Source organism: Poeciliopsis prolifica, unplaced genomic scaffold (genome assembly GCF_027474105.1).
Source record: "Poeciliopsis prolifica strain line A6 unplaced genomic scaffold, Auburn_PproV2 SCAFFOLD001, whole genome shotgun sequence".
Lineage (NCBI taxonomy): Eukaryota > Metazoa > Chordata > Actinopteri > Cyprinodontiformes > Poeciliidae > Poeciliopsis > Poeciliopsis prolifica.
Window position 1 is genome coordinate 14444006 of NW_026562376.1, and position 23106 is coordinate 14467111.

At 39.5% G+C, this 23106-nt stretch overlaps 1 protein-coding gene across 7 annotated transcripts in view; it reads left to right on the forward strand.

Annotated features, from left to right (window-relative positions):
* The window catches only part of LOC129358198 (serine/threonine-protein kinase BRSK2), a 176985-nt gene that overhangs the window by 124154 nt on the left and 29725 nt on the right, over positions 1-23106 (forward strand). For all 7 annotated transcript variants that reach the window (XM_055027088.1, XM_055027096.1, XM_055027109.1 and 4 more), the window contains exons 4-7: positions 2475-2615; positions 16153-16269; positions 21037-21070; positions 21170-21238. In XM_055027088.1, coding sequence (XP_054883063.1) covers positions 2475-2615; positions 16153-16269; positions 21037-21070; positions 21170-21238 — 361 coding nt within the window. The remainder of the gene's footprint in view (positions 1-2474; positions 2616-16152; positions 16270-21036; positions 21071-21169; positions 21239-23106) is intronic.

Genomic DNA, 23106 nt, shown 5'->3' on the forward strand with positions numbered 1-23106 from the left:
TTTAATGCAGCAGATTATCTTATGATCACAGGGCAACTGTGACTGCCTTCAAGGGTTTGGATGCTCCATTAGTACTGGCGTTGAGCATTTATTTGGTCACGCACACCGGGGGACTGCTAATAGCAAGGGGGAAGTCTCTGTAATAAAAACACGATGATGCGCTTATCAGTGTCAACACCACCGCATTAAGAAACATTTGCCATGGAGAGGCCGCTGCAGCAGCTGTGTTTACACACAGATGCTAAATCTATTAACTATGTTTAACAGCACTGAGTGACAACCCCATCAGTTAGTAGACCCCCTGATCTACAAAGGATTGCTTGTCAACCAGATTCAGTTTCCTCGCATCTTCAGCTTATGGGTCATGTACAGTATTGAGCATGATGAACAGTGCATGCCATCCTTTTTAGAGGCTATGGCATGCAGAAAATTTGAATTCAAGTCAGTAATTGGATTTTGAAAATCTCATTTTTTGCTCATTGCTTCATCACTTGTGACAGTTGGTCACCAGTAGCATCACAGAAGACAAATTACTTTACATTTGCGCAAAGCGTTAGACTCCAACACATAAACTCGTATCACTAATGCGATTTTTGCTCTTCACATGGTTTCATATTCCTGCTTGGATATCACCACTTGAAAGCTATTAATTGATAGGCATGCAGCGTGCTTGGTTTTAGCCCTCCCAGGGCTTTAAAGATTTATTATTTTTGCTGGCACAAATCCTACAACAAGCTGTTAAAACTAATGTGGTGTTTATATATATGGGAGGAGGCAAGAATTTGATACCTAACCCAACAATAATTTATTTATAGGTTGAATGCATAAACATGTTATGATACTGAGATAAATTATGCCTTTAAGAATGAAAAATGCTCACGTCTGAGACTGCAGTGCAGGTTAGGACCCTTGATTTGTGCGTGTGTTTTTTTCAGCTTATTTGCGTTTTTTGTAGAATCACTTTTTTGTTGCCTGCTGTAGAGCTCAGGCAACAAAATGGTTGCCTCAAATTCCTTTTACATTATGAATTAAAAACATTTTATGCATTTATAACTATTTTATTTTTTTTGTTGCAAATGCTGTAGTTTGCAATATATTTTGTAAGCCATTTTCTTTGTTTGTACAATTGAAAAATAAATATGATATTTTGTTTTTGTACTGTTCCTTATTATTACGATTCTCCCTCCAAATGAATTGGCTTTTTGGAGGCTTTATCATATTCAAAAACTCACCAAACTTGGCGGAGACCTTTAGATTTTGTATTTTAAGGTCGTCGCAAAAATCGCACAAGAAACGGCTCAAAGGCGCCACCCAGCAATTTTCAAAGGACCCTTTGCTATTCACTTACTTTATCGTAGAGACATGAGATTTGGTACACTTGTAGAGCTCTCCAAGACTGTTGTCGTGTGGATCCCATAATAAAAAGAGAAACATTTTGATCTTTATTTTTTCAGAAAACCAGCCTTTTCTTTATCCGTAATCTTGAATGTGCATGTTATGCACCTCTTCAGTTTCTTTTGACTAAGCAATACATTTTACATTTAAACCTAAAACAATCTCACTGTTACAAAACTAAATTATCGAGCCTCCACTATAAAGTTCTAAAACAATTCTTGGATCGTAAAAATAAACTATAGTGCTGTATTCAATTTTAAACCCCATGTAGATGCACATCCATGTCAATTCTCCCCGCTTCTGAGGTTAGTCTATATATCTTGTTTACATGTACCGCGTTTTACTTATTTAGAAGTAAATGCCATATGTGCTGTAGTTCCTGAGGATTTACTGCAGCCAGACTTTTGGCTAAAGGGAGATGATGCTTGGTGGCCAGTACAGTTTGCAGCACCATATGGTAATCAGTGAAACTGAAATGATGGATGTGCACCTCATATTTTTTCCAAGTAGATAATAAAAAAAAAGAAAAAAAAAGCCTTTTTGTATTTCAACTTGTGCTTGTTATGAATAAAGTACTTTTTGTGCGAGACATATGAGCAGAGTGGAACTAGGGCCAGCTGGATTTCAACCTGGAGATGAACCTTTGTTCTTGGGTCAGTGGAGATTTATCTTCATCCTGTCCCCTCGGAGCTGCAGACCATGGCCAAGCTATATATTCAGGATGACAGACTGGCTCTGTAAAAGTCTGACCACACAGACTCGAAGGCTACCTCAGCAACAACTCTTTGAAAAAATATGACACGGATATGTAGGCTTTCTTTCCTGAATTCATATGCTTGCACCAGTATTTGTGAAACAGAATGTCAAGAATCAGAATTTCCCACATATTTAGAACATCAGACTGCAAAAAACTCATGTTACCTCAGTTCTGAGAGTGACATAAGGTCTTTGGACTTATTTTCTTCACGGCTCTAACAGAGAACTTTATTATGAAATATAAGATACTTGTAACTGAGTTTCTCTTTCAGCTATTCTTTAGATGTCTCCCTCAGTTCTCTGTGCCCCTCTGTCTTTCTCAGGTACCTTGTGCTAGAACATGTGTCTGGTGGCGAACTGTTTGACTACTTGGTGAAGAAAGGCCGGTTAACACCAAAAGAGGCCAGAAAATTCTTCAGACAAATTATGTCTGCCCTGGATTTCTGCCACAGTCATTCAATATGGTAAGTTTTTCAATCTTTCTATGAAACGGCATACTCCATCTGTTTATGATTGCTAAATGCTGTTGGTTGCGTAATATAGAAGATAAATTTTGACGTCACTGAATTTTACCTTTACTAACGCTACAACAACAAGTCTCAATGGATTTCATTTGAATTTTATGAGACATTCCAGCACACCGCTACTTTACTACAAAGTGCTACTTTGGAGGAGCTGCAGAGATCTACCTCATTGGCAGAATCTCCCAATCGGGCAACTAGAAATAGTGCTCTCCACCAATTTTAATGGAAAATTGGCAAGGAAAAAGCAAATGTTGAAAACAAACTGTGCAAAAAATTCTTCCATGTTTGGGAAGGTTTTATGTTTTATGGCCTGCATGAACAGTGTGTCAGTAAAGAAACAGCGATGTATTAGAATGGCATTATCAAAGACGAGACCAAGAGAGGATAAGTGGAGAGGTTAGAAAATGCATGTTTACAGATTCTGATTAGCTGTAGATTTTGAAAATAATGTTCAATTTCCCTTCCCTTCAGTTCTACTCTGCTTTGTGTTCTGTTACATAAAATCCTAATGATAAATGAAATTTATTGCTGTGATGTGGAAAAAAAAATAGGAATGTGTGGGTGTGAATGTATTTGCCAGACACTTCAAATGAGCAGAATGTGGTTGCATGGATTTGTTTCTTTAAAGAGATAAGAACTTTTAATTGATTTCTCCTTTATAAATGTCCAAATGTACTTAATATGTTTAGGCTCCAATAGTGATGAGATATCTGTGACTTTAAAAGTCACATTTCTCACCTCCAATCCATAAAAATATCACTTAAAATCTTACTCAGGGGGGTAGCACAGTCAATTTAGTTATCATACACCATTGAACAAATAATGAGCTCTGCAGTGATGAATCCTGCAATGAAACCATTTCCTCCTCAAGTGAGTCTGATTTCATATAGAAATTAAGCATAGAGAAAGCTGGATGTCACATGTGTATGTGTTTAGTATTTATAAACATGTCTTTAAAAGATTTATACATTAAACTTATGAATGTTTTGAGTGCTAAAATACAAATGCAGTATAACATAAATACAAATGTATTGCTTATTATTAAGCCGTTTAGGTAAACAGGATTGGCTAAAGATGAACTCTTAATTATAGCAGCACAATTGTTAAATTTCTTTAGATATGTGTTTTCTGTTGATCCAATGCAGCTGACACAAATTATCTGATACATTTTGTTGTCGTTCTGATCTGACACCCTGTGTGGAGCCTCAGGGGGTAATTTAAATGTTTACCAGCTCATAGACTAGAGGCAATCATATACTTCAAAAGTCAAACAAGTCAGCAGGGACTAAATTAGAGGGTTGTGTTTCGTGTTTATTTTCTGTTTGAATGTGTGTATAATTCACAGAAGCTTTTGTGATCCCAAAGCTTGCAAAGACTTTGTGTTTCTCTGGAGATTTAATTTGTAACTTTTTATAGCATGTGACTGTTATAACTTTGTAAAGAACATGTGAGGAAAAGAAACTGAGGAATGGTAAAGAACGTAAATTAGTTCTTCAAATGAATTAAGGTAAAATTATTTATTTTTTAATTAAGTAAAATAAAAAGCCTGGTGAAATATCTGTTATGTAAAAAAATGTCACACTGCAGATACAAAACTGCAAACTCAAGGATGAGATATTTAATAATGCAAGCAACGACAGATTGAGAGTAAAGACTGGGAAAGGGAATGCATCTTTCACTGTCTCTCAAACCTCTAACTTGTTTTGGTTCAACTGAGAGTGGCAGTGTTTTTACATATTAAAGTTGAATCTCTGCTGCAGGGATGAGCCTTTTTATTTTATTTTTTCTTAGTTGAGAATAAAAGTTTTGGCTTGAAGTCTGAATGTACATTATGGAGTCAATGATGGATCTAAACAAGCAGGTTCTGGTGATATAGTTTTGTTTTTAAAACTATCTTCCGACAGACCTGACCAGAATAGGCTAAAGTACCAAAAAATATCCAGAAAGTAAAGGAGGATAATTTGACATTAACATATGTAAAATTTGAGACTGTTTACAAAACATGAAACATGCACTAAATGTGATCTCAGATCAAATATTTCAGAACTGCCAGCGCACACTTGGCCAAATATGGCAACTGACCTTCATTGACCCCCTTTGTCTTGTAATCGGCTCTTCTTTCCTATTTTGTACCTGAATTTTTGTCAGAGAGAATCAGGTATTTTGTCATTTTCATTCTCAGTCTTAACGTTGTATATTTGTCAACATTTCATCCTCAGAAATAATTTCATTCACGTTCCATAAATGTTTGCATAATGCTTAAATAGCATTGACACACTTTTAGCAGTCAAACTGTTGCAATTTGAGAACATTACATCATTCTTCAATTCTAGAGTGATGCATTTGACTTTGTTTAAAATTTAAAATGCATAGCTGATGGATTCTGTATTGAACTATGTGAGATCAAAAATAGGATGAATTTTTTTCACAACTGGGAATAGAGGAGAATTGTCCTACGTAAAGGAATTAGGTCTTTTATCAGCCTATGTAAATAATGCCTGATAATAACTGAGAAGAACAGATTAAGCCAATTAGAGGAAAGCATCTGGGACTGACAGTGAGTGCATGCACGCACATAAATGATCACAGCTCTTTTATAGCCAGACTCACCAGCATATTTATCTTTCTCCTTTTACCTTGGTGCTTTCGCTCTTCAAATCCCTTCACTAACATTCTAAGAAAATGATGCCTTGTGAATTTATCATGAGGAGGATTATTTAGGGGAGTTGGGTCACCGCCTCAACCTTCTACCTTCCTCAATTAAGAGCAGACAGGCAGAATCAGCCTTCCTCTCCTTCCTTCCATCCCTTCCTAATGAGATCCCAGCACCCCCCTCAACAACTTAAAAAAAGACTTTCTTCCGTTTCTGAGCGTTTGCGCAGGGGACCTACGTAGGCCATTAGAACTGCTCTGCTTTCTCTGTGACTCAGTATCAGGGTAAGGGCATGTGAGGGAAAGTGGGTGGGTGGGGATTTGGAGGAGAGGGTTGTCACACATGCTTCTCACCAATCCTTTTGTACACACATCCCACTTTTTTTTAAACTTCATGCTGCTGTTTCCACCCCCGTTTGATCCCCAAATATCTCTCTTGGGCCAGATTGTTTCAGATCTGTATATAGCTGAGAAAGAATACAGAAAGAAAGCCCTGTTATGACTCAGAGTTTTGCTTTCCTGACTCAGACTACACTTTTGTTCAGAAAGATTATCTTTTTCATAAGGAGGGAGAGAAAGGAAAAGCATGTAAGAAAGAATCTATAGCTAGAACAAATGCATAATAAATCCTGGGGCTGTGGAAATGATCACTGTGTTCTCTGTTCCTCTTTTTCTCACCTGATAAAAAGTTTGTTTTAGAGCTACACAGATCAGAATTTTCAGTAAATTGTAATATTCGTTATTTGTACATCTTATTGCTGAGTTTAAAATGCATTTACACTTATTTGGATTTCCATTGCATTATTATCTTAAAAAATTAATGTATAAGACCATATAGCTGAAACTACATATCTTAAATAAATTGTTTTATGCATTTTTTCCCCTTTGGGAATGACATTAAATCAGAATAAATGTTTACTTTTTAGGTTTGTTAGGATCACAGAACCTGTTTATGTTTGCTTAAATTATTATTATTTTTGGTTGTTTTTTTTTTTCAAATCAGCAAATCTTATTGCTGATGTTTATATCAGCAATAAGATATACAAATAACAGATATTACAAAGTTACAGAAATTAAAGATACTTTCAACAGTTTGATGAAACCCCAGTAATATTCTACGCTCATTAGCTTCTGACGGGTTAATACTCAAAATGTATTTAGATGAAGACACATCAGTGCATACATATTTAAGTGAAGTCTTTAAACAATGTCTGGGGAATACATCAATAACAAAACCTATTGCAATAGATCCATAGTCAATATTTTATACATCCAATAGATTCTTCCAGTCCAGAACCACACAGCATTCTGGGGGATGTAGGCAGAGGAAAGGCCTTAGCTTCTCAACCTCTCTCACTGCCATCTTAGCGGCACGTGCCTCGTAACAGTTTAAGAAAAGAAAAAAAAAAAAACAATGCTGAGTACAATTTGGCAGTATGTCAAATATTTAAAAATGAAAGATTAATATAACTTTAAGACAAAATGGTGCCAATAATTTAAAAAAAATACCGAGCAAAACCTTAATGGAAATGAAATCAAAATATACATTGTTCAGACTCCAGTCATTATATGCATCTATGTCTATGCATCTTAAAATATACAGATCTGAAACAATCTGGCCCAAGAGAGATATTTGGGGATCAAACTGGGGTGGAGAACAGCAGCATGAAGTTTAAAAAATCATTACAAGTAATGATAATTTAAGCCAATGTCACATTAGGCCAACTGGTCAACAAATGGTCCAATAAAACAATTTTTGACTGTTTCTATTCCACTAACTAGGTCACAGATTCAAATTTTATGCAATGACCTAGCTTCTAAAATACGCACAACAAAACATGCATACTTGTACACACTGCTGCCTCTATATGAGCATGCTGAGAAGGACCTCATCCAGCACTCATTGAACCCACACAGTGGCATAATGAGGGGTCACAGAGGATCTACTGAAAAGATAAAAATGATCGCTAATATAACTGTGTGTAACTCCAGGACTGGGGGCAAAGAGGAGGGGAGTCAGTAAGGAAACTGCCAAAGGTCAACTTTGAGAGTGGTTACACAAGCAAATTAGTTTCCATCATTTCTTTAGTCGTCACCGAAAATACAGTTGTTTGCTGTTGAGAGACATTTTGCTGAGTTGCATCAGCCGAAATATCTTTATGTCTTTGGTTGCATGATGAAGTTACTGTAACTTTGCTGGCTGTACATTCAATGATCTCTGTTGGCTTTAAATCTGGTGATCATGGAGTACAGTAAATTAGTCTGTGACATTTAAATGTTCAACTGATACTTTCATACCTTGATCCAAGTCACTTAAATCTACTTTGTACTTTTGATATTAGAACTTGAGGAAGTCCTATTTACCAAATCTCGGTACTTAAATGTGTCCTTGCCATTAGCTGATTTGCTATTGCTGGTGGGAAGTTGTTCAGCTGCACCTAATAATAAAGTGGCTCATCAGTTTAAACCTGAATTAAAACCTAAACACTTCCATTATTATGGATGGAAAGTATTCAGTTTGTGACATGTTGTCGCAGTGACTTTGATACATACACGGTCACATCTTGACAGATTCATCTCTTTAATATTTAATAATACATTTTCTTGAAAGATGCCTGTCAGAGCATTCAATGTCACCTTAGAAAAGTGAAACATTTCTTGGATTTAAAATCACATCTTTATTTCTAGTGCAGTTGTCATTTCCAGCCATTCCACCAGAGAAACAAAATGCTAAAATTATTCAATTCAGATATTAGATATTTCTTCTCACATACTTGGAGAGGTCACTCATGATAAAATACTTTAACATCTTCCTCTCTGTATTTTTTATTTATTTTTTTGATAGTGACAGACATTTTGGAATCTGAATAGTATATCTGACAAATTAAAAAGAAATTGTGATTAAACTTCCCAACATCTGTCATTTTTTAAATGACAATTGATAGTTCGGCAAATTAATTTTGACTGATTTGTCATTCAAAAAATGACAATTTCAACTGATGAAGAAAAGTCATTTAAGATCAGGCATTCAGTGACATTTTTTACATTTCCTGTGAGCAAAACATATAAGTAAAGATATAGTCAGCAAAAGTTTACAGCTTTAGCCAGCCTGCATTATGCCACATGTAACAGAGCTGACTTGATCAGTTTGACAAAAATGTTCTTTCATGTGAAAACATCAAGTTTGGTAATATTTCAGCCCACGGATGATAATTTCTTTAACAGTGCCAGTTAAACCGTTTGGGTGTAACTTTAAATTAGGGAAGGTGATGTTAGACTGAAATAAAATGAACAATACAAATTGGGGTCGTTCATAGTTTCTGAATGAGGGGGAAAAAAATAATTGTCGTATGGGATTGATAATAGTAAGAGACTGAGAAGGAAAAAGGTAACGGAAAATTTAAAAAGTAAAATAAGAAGTTGGAAATATTACCAAGTGTGTGTGAAAATAGCAGTTTCACATTTCAAAATGTATTATGATTGTCCAGTTTCCTCAACACACTTATTGGAGCAACTTGCTCCGGTGGTTACTGTTATTAAAGATCTTAAGTTGCTTCAGATTTTTATTATCTGTGGCAATTCGACTGTGCTCTTCTGGCAGCTTGTTTGTTTGTTCTGCCTTGAAGGTCTGTTGCTCATCCCATCATCTCCTGTCAAACTCCTCCGGATTAAGAGAAAACGCAATGTTGCACACAAAGATTTGGCACAAATAGGACATGTTTTTTTGGGGGGCCTGGGGGGAGGTTGTACAGATCTGGCTGTTATTGTAATCCCACTTCTTGGTCACTGCATTACATGCAACAATACAGGACTGTTTTGGTGTTACTGAGAATTTTAAAAGAATAAAGTGAAATCCACCAAAATAAACATCAAAAGCTTCTGAAGTCAGTTAAGGAAATGGAAGTTTCCCTTTTTCTGGTTATAAATCCAGTATAATTGCTGACTCTTTATGAGGTAGGTGGTAAAATTGGAGCAGTTTTATTAGAGGAAATAAAAATGTGACTGAATTAAATGTACTAAGTTTGCATCAACTTTAGACTTCCTCTGATGAGTTTAACCAAAATAGTTGAAAAATGTATTTCAGTTAATTCTAGACCAAACAGAGACCCATCAAAATTATAAATATACTTTTATCTTTGGTCTAACAAAACTCCACAGCAATACTGTTGGCAATTGTGATGTGTCTTTGAATGCATTTGTTTGCTGCAGGAAAAGTTTTATTATAGTTATTAATTTCTGAAGTCAGTCCTGTTATTAACTCAGCTGTGCATATTTAAAGGATGTTGTTTTATGATTAAGTTAAATGTTAAAATACAACAAAACATTTGACATTTTATTGGGAAAAGCTCCTAATGAATTAATAAACTTGACAGGCAACCAGGGTAATATGATTTGAAGCCAAACAGCTTATTACATTTGACATTTTTCAAAATATTTCAACATTTTTATTAACTGAATTGTTAAATATCTAAAATTTTGGAAAACAACCAGTAATATTACATTGTAGCGCATCTAACACAAGTTTCATGATGTATGTTATACTATGAAGTGTAATTGCTAGCCAACCAAAAATAAAACATACACACACATAGTCCTACACTTATCAGACCTTCATGCTGCAAAACAATTAGTGTATGAGCATTTTTCCTGTTAATTTCTGTAAAGGGGAGTCATGTGCATCAGATATGCTCAGATCATAGACACACTGTCAGTGTGGATTTGCAGTGCTACAGAGAAAACAAAGCTATGACACAGTTCTGCACAGTACTATGATGGGACAGATGGGATTAATTTGGTGCTCTGCAGAGGAACAAGACATTTTGATTTGGCTATGTGACTTAAGCTTTTTATATTTTTAAAGAATACTCAATATATCAGAAAATCTTCAATAAAGTAAGTGTTGATGCATTATGAAAATAAAGAAATAATTAGTGAGCATATTATATGTCCAGGCAGTGTGAGAATTAGTGTTAAAAATGGTTTGTGTCAATTGTGTCAACATATTTTCTCTAAGCAATTTCATGACCATGTTGATTGTATAACGAAGGATGCAAACTTAAGGAGTTAATCATATTACTCTTATTTGCAGTCATTGAATGCAAACAAATTGTCATGTCTGACAATACCATGCAGTAAGAATTGCCAAATCCAATTTGAGGAACTGTAAAACATGCATCTATTCAATTTCATTTCAGTGTTTTATGTCAAAGAAAACAAGTGGAATGAAATCTAATTCAGCTCCTTTCCTTCAAATGCTGTCCAGTAGGAGACAAATACACAGTGACAAGATAAATATAGTCATTCGATCTTTGTGCTGAATTTAAATCACATCAACTTTATGTTAACACCATCACTAGTGAAAAATATTTGACTATTTGTCAGGTTCTGTGTTTTTCTGTGTTTTTATTCCGAGTTTCTGTGTTCTGAGTCTCCTCGTTGCCCTGTCTTCCCCTTGATTGTTCCCAGGTGTGTCTCGTTCCCTTGATTACCCTCTGTGTATTTAGTCCCTCCTGTGTCCTCTGTTCCTCGTCGGGTCCTTGTGAGATTGTCAGTTTGTCGTTGTCGTACTTTTGTCAGATTGTCGCTCGTTTGTTTTGTGCCGCCTTTAAGACCAGTTGCTACCGGTGTGAGCCCTGGCTTCCGCTCAGCCGTGCTGCCTGGCCGCGGACTCTGTGTTTTTGTGGACTTATTTTCATTAAATTACTCACCATTCACCTACCTGGGTCTCCAGCGTCTGCCTCACCACCTCCACTACTCACCACTTTATGACAGAAGGACCCGACCAGAAAATACGGTGAGGCACGCTTTAACATCATGGACCCAGAGGGGATAGAGGAGCTACTCCGAACCATCCGTGAGTACGAGGAGTCAAAAACCACGTCCACGTTCGCCCTGAGACGGCCAGGGTTCGCCATACGCCTGGGGCTTTTGCTGGACTATTGGGTACCACGTCTCCAGCACCCAGTCCTGGTGGAGTTGCAGCGGGAGGCAGAGGAGGTGCGCCGGACAGCCTTCTCTGCCATGACTGCAAAGCCTCGGTCTTCCAAGCCGGACTTCCGCTCCGCCAGCCCAGCCCCAGCTCCATCCTCAGCTCCTCGTGCCGCTCCGCCGGCGTCTGTTCCTCGTGCCGTTCCTGCTCCGCCGGACCCCGCTCCGGCTGCCGCTCCTGCTCCGCCGGACCCCGCTCCGGCTGCCGCTCCTGCTCCGCCGGACCCCGCTCCGGCTGCCGCTCCTGCTCCGCCGGACCCCGCTCCGGCTGCCGCTCCTGCTCCGCCGGACCCCGCTCCGGCTGCCGCTCCTGCTCCGCCGGACCCCGCTCCGGCTGCGCTCCTGCTCCGCCGGACCCCGCTCCGGCTGCCGCTCCTGCTCCGCCGGACCCCGCTCCGGCTGCCGCTCCTGCTCCGCCGGACCCCGCTCCGGCTGCCGCTCCTGCTCCGCCGGACCCCGCTCCGGCTGCCGCTCCTGCTCCGCCGGACCCCGCTCCGGCTGCCGCTCCTGCTCCGCCGGACCCCGCTCCGGCTGCCGCTCCTGCTCCGCCGGACCCCGCTCCGGCTGCCGCTCCTGCTCCGCCGGACCCCGCTCCGGCTCCGGCTGCTGCTCCGCCGGACCCCGCTCCGGCTCCGGCTGCTGCTCCGCCGGACCCCGCTCCGGCTCCGGCTCCTGCTCCGCCGGACTCCGCTCCGGCTCCTGCTCCTGCTCCGCCGGATTCCGCTCCGGCTCCTGCTCCTGCTCCGCCGGATTCCGCTCCGGCTCCTGCTCCTGCTCCGCCGGATTCCGCTCCGGCTCCGGCTCCTGCTCCGCCGGATTCCGCTCCGGCCTCCATGGACTCTGCTCCTCGTGCTGCTGCTCCGGCAGCCTCTATCCCTAGTGCTCCTTCCGAGATCCCTAGTGCTCCTTCCGAGATCCCTAGTGCTCCTTCCGAGATCCCTAGTGCTCCTTCCGAGATCCCTAGTGCTCCTTCCGAGATCCCTAGTGCTCCTTCCGAGATCCCTAGTGCTCCTTCCGAGATCCCTAGTGCTCCTTCCGAGATCCCTAGTGCTCCTCCCGAGACCCCCAGTGCTCCTCCCGAGTCCCCCAGTGCTCCTCCCGAGTCCCCCAGTGCTCCTCCCGAGTCCCCTAGTGCTCCTCCCGAGTCCCCTAGTGCTCCTCCCGAGTCCCCTAGTGCTCCTCCCGAGTCCCCTAGTGCTCCTCCCGAGTCCCCTAGTGCTCCTCCCGAGTCCCCTAGTGCTCCTCCCGAGTCCCCCAGTGCTCCTCCCGAGTCCCCCAGTGCTCCTCCCGAGTCCCCCAGGGCTCCTCCCGTGCCCCCTAGTGCTCCTTGGCGCCGAGGACGCCCTCCGGACCTCTCCTGTGGGGTCTGCCGCGGGCGCCGAGGACGCCCTCCGGATCCCCCTCGACGCCTCTGCCCTCTTTCTGTTTAGTTTTGGACTCTTGGCCCCTCCTTGTGTTTCCGCCCACCTTTTGTGGGTAGTTTTTTGTTTTCTGGACTCTGGCCCTCCTTCCGTCGCCCCTCCGCCCACCCTGGTTTTTGGGTTTTGGATTTTGTTTTTGGGCGTCTGGTAGCCGCCCTTTAAGGGGGGGGGTACTGTCAGGTTCTGTGTTTTTCTGTGTTTTTATTCCGAGTTTCTGTGTTCTGAGTCTCCTCGTTGCCCTGTCTTCCCCTTGATTGTTCCCAGGTGTGTCTCGTTCCCTTGATTACCCTCTGTGTATTTAGTCCCTCCTGTGTCCTCTGTTCCTCGTCGGGTCCTTGTGAGATTGTCAGTTTGTCGTTGTCGTACTTTTGTCAGATTGTCGCTCGTTTGTTTTGTGCCGCCTTTAAGACCAGTTGCTACCGGTGTGAGCCCTGGCTTCCGCTCAGCCGTGCTGCCTGGCCGCGGACTCTGTGTTTTTGTGGACTTATTTTCATTAAATTACTCACCATTCACCTACCTGGGTCTCCAGCGTCTGCCTCACCACCTCCACTACTCACCACTTTATGACACTATTTATATTTCAATATTTTTACCTTAATAGTATCCTTGGTGGTTTTTCTATGTTTTTGTTTTGTCTCTTGTGTCTCATGCCTTATTTCCAGGTGTTTTGAAAATAGGATTCTTGTCGACCTATTTACCTTGAAGACAACCGGTGTTGCTGCTAAACATGCCAATAGCTGTAACAGTAAATGTTTACTTCTCCCTCATTTGCTTTGACATTATTAACCAAAACTCTGACTGACACCACCTTCAACTGATTCCCGTACGAACTAAAAGAGGTTATAGCCTAGGGACAACTGTTTTAGATGCTATCTGTATCTTATTTCAATTATAGCTTGGATCACAGAAACTGCCAGCATGATAACGAACCTGCTGACAGCTTCTCCCCGAGGGCAGGAAATGAGTTGTACAACAATTGATGTCGTCTGAGGTTAAATGTCCATTCTGATGAAGCGTTGTTCAAAGGGTGACGTATTCAACTGTGGTGCCATCGCCTCTTTCCCAACATTGGCTTTAAGAGAAGATAAAAGTAAAGCTTATGACGTTTAGACAGCTCTGTGGCTTTTTAACCCCATTTGGGAATGTATTGTGAGAAGTTAAGCGAGTCCAACATTGATTAAGTTTGAAAGCATGCAGCTAAATATGACACAACATTGGGCTTACTTAGTATATATGCATAGTATAATTTTAGAGTTTTAAATAACAGGGAATGGAGAATTAAAGAAAGAGAGGACACTGCAGAATTAATAAAAATGAATATCAAAGATTCAGCTTGACTGTAGAAGATTTTTGAGGGTAGGGCAGACTCTAGAGAAGTTCTGCACTCCTCTGCTGTCCAGCTCATGTCCTAATGTAAAATTCATTGATGAAACCTCTGAAGAAATCTTTTCCTCTGCCTTTGTCAAAGGCAGAGTTTTGTCAGTGCTTTACAATGCTTTACAAACTTCAAAGGTTTGCCAACGAACATCAAAAATAGTGATTGGATATTCATAAAATTTGACAGACTAATGAGAGCTTTTTAACAAGAGAAAGGGAAGTCATTTTTGAGGGTAAAAAGTGTTTTTTTGTTTGTTTTTTTTTCACAAACTCTGGGCTTCCATGACTGTACCATAAATGGCATAGCTGGTTCTGAACTGTTTTTTAGAAGCTTGCTTGGTTTTTCCCATCATCACATTATAGTGACAGTCATGTCACTATAACATGTAAAATGTGTCTTCCGTTGCATTGCTCTTTTGCAATATGAATTTCTTTAAATTCATATTGCAGAAGGAACAGTTTGCAAACAATTCACAGTATTTGTCTCATTATCAATCTTATCTTAATGTTAGCACTCCAATTTATAAATAACATAGGTTTATCTAAATTCTACACAATGACAGAAAGCATTTACAGAGTTGTGTTGCATATTGTACTGTGCTTTGCAAAAGTATCCATTGGCATTATAATTAGAATTTTAAATGATAGAGAAACTAATAAAAAATGCTCTACTGTGATTTAGAGATACAATAAGCATATATGTATTTGGTTATCTTGAGTCAATTCAAAGTATTGACTCAAGATAATAGTAAGTCGATACTTTGGTTTAATATGGCTACAAGTCTTATAAAGTCTCTATTAACTTTTCTGTCAAAGTTCTTTGCAAAATACCTGAAATCCACTTAGATTGGTAGGAGAGGATTTGCTAAAATTTCATTTCAAGTTTAGCTACAGCCTCTCTCTTCATTCAGGTCTCGGACTTTGACTGAGCCGTTCTTGCACATTACAGTCCTTTGATTATTTTGGCTTCTATGACTCCTCCAGAGTTATCTTTAGCTACTTGGTTGTTTCTCTGATTCACAATAGTGTTCCTTGGCTTTTTTATTATAGATGGACAGCCATGTCTTAGGAGATTACAGTTGTGCTAAACTCTGTATTCAGGGATTGAACTGCTCTAAATAAATAGGCACACAGGATTCCGATGATTTGCTTCAGACCCTAGTGCCTTATTGTGGTAATTTTGCACAACTGGAAAATAACTTTGTCATCATGCTTGAAGTGCTAAGCAAATATTTTATCTTCATTTTAAGACCTTTTGGAAATGATTTGCTTGTCCACAGAAATAAAACGCTTGACTGAAACAGTGTTTAAACATTTATGTACAGCTTTTTGGATAGTGCTGACAAAACAGATGGATTAATATCAGTGTTTGCACGTAGTGTTTTGCACACACTTCTAAAGTAGTTCTCAGTCTTGGCAAACATCTCCAGAGTCGAAGAGTCTGATGTAACATAACCCCAATCCCTTAAAGGGATGCTAAATGCACAATAAAATGGTTTCCCAGATCCCCTTACAGCTGTTACTCATCAAAATTGAGACTTTAACCTCAGACACAGCCTCAGCAACCACGACATGAGAAGGTTATTCCTCTCAGTGGTCCATTTTAAGTCGGAAGTTGATGTCCGCTGGATATTATCCCCCCTGCTGTGTTTAGTGGTAATGAATGGCAGTTAATGAACACCACCGCTGAGGCAGCCTTCCCCTGAATCCCCATTTTCGCCACCCATTTGCTGGTGGCTGTCTGGGAGATAAGAGGGAAGAAGACGGGGGAAAGGACACAGCAGGAGGTCTGTCACACCTTGTACTATCCCAACACTGAGGCAGGAGCTGTGTGGCTGCAACATGACAGATCAAAGAGACATGTTGCACAGAGGAAAGGGGCAGGTTAAGATGCTTTGTTCTTTCCAGGCACAAAAATGTTTATGGTCTTTGATAGACCTCTCAAGAAGACCTTTTGTTTCTCCTCAGTTTCCTTTATTAGATCACATAATCTTGTCTTTTTCATGTTTCATTAACTGGTTTCTGTTCTTGTTTTATAGCCACAGGGATCTAAAGCCGGAGAACCTTTTGCTAGATGAAAAGAACAACATCAGGATAGCAGACTTTGGTATGGCCTCTCTTCAGGTTGGAGACAGCCTATTGGAAACCAGCTGCGGGTAAGTGCATTTACCACTATGATGCACAGTCATATCCTACAGTGTCGAAATGTAGCAAGCTAGAAACTGGTACAAATGTAAATATTCCTTACAGTTTTAGGAGAAGAGTAAAATGAAGCAGGGAATGATTAGTGGAGTGAACAGGTCCGCCGCGTTCCTAAACCTCCACACAGCCTCCAGTGTAAATCTCCGGAGCAGCGACTTTTGCCATCTACTGTCTCGGAGCACGGCCAGGGCCTTGGCCAAACATTACTGCTCTCCATCTCCTTCCCCCTCACAGAGGAGTTTATGATCTAACATTTACCATTTCACTGGCCTCATCAATCCTGCAACTACAATAAATTTGCCTGTAGGAGAAGTCACTTTCAGAGTTGGATGGCTGTTATCAAGTAGAAGCCTGAAGTCCCTGTGTTATGATTGCTCCTTTTTTTTTCTTTTGTGAAAGTTTCAAAAAGATAAAAGTATTGCGGTAGTCATTCAGATTTCTTGTCACTAACAATAGATTTCTCACACTGCTGCTGCCTTGACCATCAATGAAATAACTGAAACAAGCCAGAACAGAATTAGGATAATTCTTTGTGTCTTAATCTGAATGTTGTCAGGAGTGTTTTTGCTTTGTCATAAAACTGCATTCAGATTTGGGTGATTTGAAGGCCATTTGACATCTGTGCCCTGCACAGATTGTCTCTGTCCAGATTAAACTGAAATTTCACATCCATGCAATTTGGAAAGTACATATGTTCACGGGGAAGAGATGAGGATCTCAGTTTATCCCTCCCTCTTTCTCTGTTCTCATCCTCCCATCATATGCATGGCCACTTCAGCATGATTATGCAGATGCATTCATCCAGCTGAAACTGTTGCATAATGTTTTTCCATCAGTAACACTAATGCCTAAACTCTTGTTACTCATCGGTAGAGAACAACCCAACTGTATGTGTACATATTTTTATGGCAATAGAATATGTCGGAAAAAAAGTCACCTTTTAACAGCGATTACTGTGAAATAAGACGCTTTGGCACTCCTTACTCAACAGTATCTATGAACTAAGTCCATCTGTTCTTTAATGTACTTTACCTTGCATTTTTTAGTTGAATTTCTAATGTCAACCAGGTGCATTGCATTTGCTGAGTTTAATGTTTGGGGTATGCATATTCCAAAGTAGGTCTAGAAGTTTTTTTTTTTGTTTGTTTGTTTGTTTTCTTCTTTTTGCCTTCAGATCCACCGTCACTCTGTGAGCATGTCTCTGAAATGTGTGGGCAGTGTGTCTACGTGTTTATCTGCTGGAGTCCAGAACATGTGCCATAAACTGTAATTGTGGTTATTGATTATTCATGCTCTTCTGGTTGCCCCATCCCTAAGTGCAGATATGACACTTTTTAATTAAACAGATTTATCTGGGTCTCCTCTCACCATGCGGCAGTCTGACACAAATGTATTCCATTTGCTTTGGGTAATGGAGCCAAGTGGAGATGAGACTTGCCTCAGGTAGTGGGGGGATGTGGGGTTGGGGGTTGGGGGAGGGTGGGAGGGACCTTAGAGAACATCTGACATATAAATACATGGAGACCCGCAAATGCGTTAAAGGAGCAGAGGAACTAGCAAGTGCTTACAAACATGGAGCAAGGGAATCACATGTCTAAACAAACTCAGCTGTGGGTTTATCCATGTTTCATAATTATTTCTGGAACATGTTTAAAGTGATGGTATAAATATGGTTCCAAAGATTTACATTGTGAACTATACCAGCACACCCATGTTTGATATGCCAGAGTATATTGTATGCATCATACAATATGATCTATATCAAAACTAATTCAGCTGCAAATGTATAAGTGTTAGTTGTCGGACTGGCCTAGAGAAGCTCCCTCACTGTCAAGAGGGGAAGTCATTCAAATTTACAGATTTGAAATGCATATTTATAGGTTCAAAATTATAGCACTTTGTAGATATTTAGAGGTTTAATTTAAATGTTGGAAAAGAAAATAAGTTAAATGAAAATACTTTATCTTCCGTCTCAAAAGTTTTGTTTTGTCTTGTGCCTCTTGAATGCATGCTAACCTGGAACCTGTACAGTATTTTTCAGCGTGTCCAAAATGACAAAGCATCCAGTAGCAGCAGGCTACTGGATGCTTTGTAAAACCAAAACTGTAAAACAATGACATTTTTCCAGCACCAATTTGATCAGATCCCCATTAATAATCCTTCTAGCCATTTACCTACGCAAAAGGTCACTGTATTTAAAACGTCTGAGCGGAAGGATTTAAGAACAATATTTACAAGTTTTTATAATCTTCCCTTATTTTGCTGAACATGACAATCACAGAATCGTAATTTTATTTTGACAAACTATCACTACATTTCTAAAAGTATTCATCCGTAAATAGTTGAAATCAGGTGTTCCACCTTCATGGAAGGTAGGGATTGTCATCACTAAGTTACATGCAAGCCCTGTGTTTCTAAGTGGAATGCAAAGTTAAATTTGCTGCTTATATTATTTTTTTTTTTCATATTATAAAACTTTGAACAGCTAAAGCACTGGAGATATTTTTAAGAACTCAGTAGCTCTGACCAAATTTTTTTACATCCAAACTCCAATTGAGAATACAGTTGACAGGAATCAGTTGTAGTCATCCTGTTTCCCTCCTGTAAAAAAACATGCTGAACTGTCACCAAGGTGAATTCAGGCTTTTTACTTTAGATATAATCAAGTGAATCAGTTAATCATTTGGCGTTTAGTTATTTTACATATAAACACATAGCTGTTACCAGCAGGTCAGTGTTTATTGAGGAAAGTTGCAACAGTGTGAAATATTAGCCATATAAACATGTTTGCACATCAGTTGTTTTCAGCTGAATATTTCTCTAAATCTTAATTTTATTTTATTTTTTATCGAAAGCACACATAGGCAGTGAAATAAGTTCATCAACTACCTAACTGTTTACGCTAAGATAAAAAAAATAAATAAATTGTTCCATTTCAGCTTGCTGGTTAGAAAAAGTCACAGGACTCAGTCAGTAGAAAGTTCAGGGAAAGAACCACATCATTGATATTTTTGACCACTTAAATGGAAGGAAAGAAATTCCAGACCTTTTTAAATGAATGCAAGATTTCAGTGAAAGGGAAGGGAAAATATTTTAGGACTGGCATGTTCTAGTTTCAGATTTTTTACCTTTTCAAGTCTCAGATACATGTACTTCTATTGAAGTTATCAATGATAAAAGAACCTTTACTCCCAAAGAGTGAATGAGAAGTACCTTTTTATTCCAGTCAAATTCTTCTGCTTCCACTTTACATTTTTGTCTAGTGGAATTGTCAGACGATGAGACAATAAGCCACAAATACATCCCCAATTTGGAAGACAAGCAGAAAATCCCGCAGCTCTTATTGCGACGAATTGAACACCGTGGATTTTAATCTTGACCAACATATTTGTATAGAGCATGCCATGTATTACCTTGAAATTTTTGAACCTCATTTTTAGTAGTTATTTGTTTGATATGTAAATTTATTGAAGGTCTATTTTTTTTGTTAAATCTCTTAAGACTATTGTAAAACATTAGAGGCTCCCTTTTCTTCTGAGGTTGCTTTTTGAATCAGGAACTGTAAAATTGTCAGCATGTTTTTGTTGCTGTTGCATCTCTAAGCCTCTTGTTGAGATTAAATTTCACACATTGTATCAGTGTTTTCCCATACACAGACTCTGCCTTAATAGATCATATAAGCAAACAATGTGTTTGCCAGAACGGATCAGGGAGAAGACAATCTGCACATGTGCTGTGGATAAATCTTTGTGACAATTTTTTTTCCTTCTAAAACTAATGGAGGATTAATCTAAGACATTTTTTCTTTGTTTTCTCTTCTGCACTGTGGCCAACCTTTAAGACCTTTAAATAACAAGGATATGTTTATGCAGATTCCAGTTGTGGTTTGCATGCTGTGATGCTCATGACACATTGATACTTCAAATGTCTTTGTTTCCCCTTCTTACTTAAATGCATTGGCGACTTCAAATCAGGAAGAACATCTTTGCACAGGCTCATATTTGAACTTGCCCCATTGAAGTGCTGGTGGTGTGATTGGCCAGTATTGTGACAGCTCAAGGAGTCGGGTCATCAAGGCTAGTATTTATGAGTTTACAAGAAAACTGGCGGATGGGCCCTCATTAACGTCAGATATCCTGGCACTAGACAGAAGGAGACGGAGCTGTGGAGGACACATCTCAAAGGGTTCAGAGGTTTCAGTAGACAAGTGCATAGTTTGTAACAGGCTGTTTAATGAAGCCAATTACAGATCTAATTTTTACTCCAAGTTAATTAATTTTGAAACACGAGAATGTCATAGTTCTGCAGAATTTTATAGAAGGAATAACAAGTTTACTCCTTAGCTGCAGCTGGAGGATTACAGAGGAGTTTTAGTGGGCTCGCTCCATAAATCTTCATATGATATTGATGTGTCAATCTAGTCATTGGCTTTACTGTCAGGCCATCCAGAGGCTGTAAAGATTAGTGGGTCTGGTTACCGTCTGCTGTCGGATGATGCCCTTGACTGAAAAAGCAAGAGGACGACATCCGAACACCCTCAGGATGTCTAAACTCTGGAAGCACCTTGATCTGTGAGCAGTGGATATGTTTACTGTCTAATGTGTTTTAGAGAGCTGTTTATCAGACTACAGTGACTGCATTACTGACTTACTTTAGAGTCTGTTGACTTTTCTCCTTTTGCTTGTTTAGTTTGTTTTTTAAGCTGCTTTTCTGTTTCCCAGATCGCCACACTATGCATGCCCAGAAGTCATAAGGGTAAGAGATTTTTTTTTCAGCATTAATGTATTCAATTTTTATTAAAAATGTTGGTAACAACCCTGTCTGAACTTGATAAACAAATCCTCTTTCCTTCAGGGAGAGAAGTACGATGGGAGGAAAGCAGATGTCTGGAGCTGTGGGGTCATTCTTTTTGCTCTTTTAGTGGTGAGTCCCAACTCTGTCTTTACTGAGAGAGTAAAGAAAGAGAAACCTGGTCTGAAGTGCAGGTCAAAGTCTGTAGGGCTACTGACCAGCATGATTTCCTTCGGGTCTCTGATGGCAGATTATTTTTCTGTAAAATAGTCAAGAAATACAACTTGAATGAATAGACTTTTAGATGTAACCCTGCTAGAAATTCAACTTTCTTTCCCTGTCTCACATTGTTTATAGCCTCTAACAGGTTTTCTTCCAGAAGTGTCTTCTGTCTAGCTGTATCATCACCACTAGTTTCTCTGCGGGTTTGGTGCGTTCAGAATGATTTATGGTGTTGGTTCCCACCACACAGTGTTTTGCATGTGGTCTAACAAGTTCAATTCTGGTCTCTGAGGACCAGAGCACCTTCTGGGATTTTTTTTATAGATTTATTTGAATATCTTTGCTCAGTGCCCAACTAATGGCACTGAGCCATTAGCCAAAGTCTCTTGACTCAAAGCCAAGAGACTTTTGGCTTTGAGTCTGATTATTGCTCTACTTGCCTGAAATTACATGTCTCAGCCTTTCTGAAGTTGTGGAATATTTTATATTTTTGGCATAATGTTGGCAATGCCATTCTGTTTTATGATGTAAGCCGTTCAATGACACTTTATTCCCAACCTACCTTGGTCTTCATGATGCAACGTCCTCTAACAAATCTCTCCTCCCTTCACAGCCCTACAAAGATAACATTATTTACAGCCAACCTTTCTTTTGCTGATTTGATGACTTTTGAAAGCAATTAGTTAAACTTATATAATTTTTTTTTACTCCTAAACGAGTAAAAATTGGTAATAAAATGGTTGCTTCCACTTTTCTTATTTCTTTTCTTTGTAAAAACATAAATAAGAAATGTGTTTCCTTTCCTTGTGTGCCTCAATTGTGCAATCTGTTGTGTTGGTCAATCACATACAATCTATTTACAATATATTGAAGTTTATGGTTACAACTTCTTCCAAGCTCTTCTCCCAAAATGCCAAACACATTACTTTTACTCAATTGCAATCCAAAGTGTCTTTTCAGTGTTTATCTTGCATCCAAGCACATTGCAGTATCTAAAATAAGATCTATTCTCCAGCCACATTATGTCTGTGGGTCCCCCAGCCATACACCCCTTTAAGCTTTGTTGCATTAACTGCTGTATTGGAGTTCCTGCACACTTCTGCCTAATAAATAATTCATGTAGCCAAGCTGAAAGAAGGGAGCCCAAAATAAATATCAACACTGACATGGCAACTTTTTGCTACAGGCTTTGTGTATTTCTCTCTTCTTTTACTTCTTCCATTTCGTATTACTGTCTCAGACAAACTTTTGGTTTGTAAACCTGGGAATGTTTACCATCTTCTGATCTTGACCTATCTTACACACCAAAAAAAGTTGTTTCTTTTTTCTTTATTTTTTTTGTGGTCACTATTTGCCTGTAGAAACACTAGAATTGTTCTTCTGTTCCTCCTGCTGGGAGATAACCATTTGTCTGATTGTGGGAGACAGGGATAGTCCCCAGCAGTTACACTGCACTCACATCATCTGTTATGCAAGTCTACCCTTTTCTTTTCTTCCCCCCCCACTTACTCTTCATTTGTCAGCCAATCTGTCTGTCTTTCCTGCCGGTTTCCTCTCCTCCATCTTGTCCTCTGATGGAGGCTGCCATTCATCACACAGCCACATCTGTGAGGTGTCAGTACTCTTTGATAAATGACTTTGAGAATGCCAAATGAATGAGGTAAACGAGAAATCAGGGTAATTATTAGAAAAGACCCATTTTCAGTTCCCTGCTGGGTTTTTTTTTGTTTGTTTTGCTTTGCACTTAACAGAATGCTCCACTGTGAAAATTAAATAAT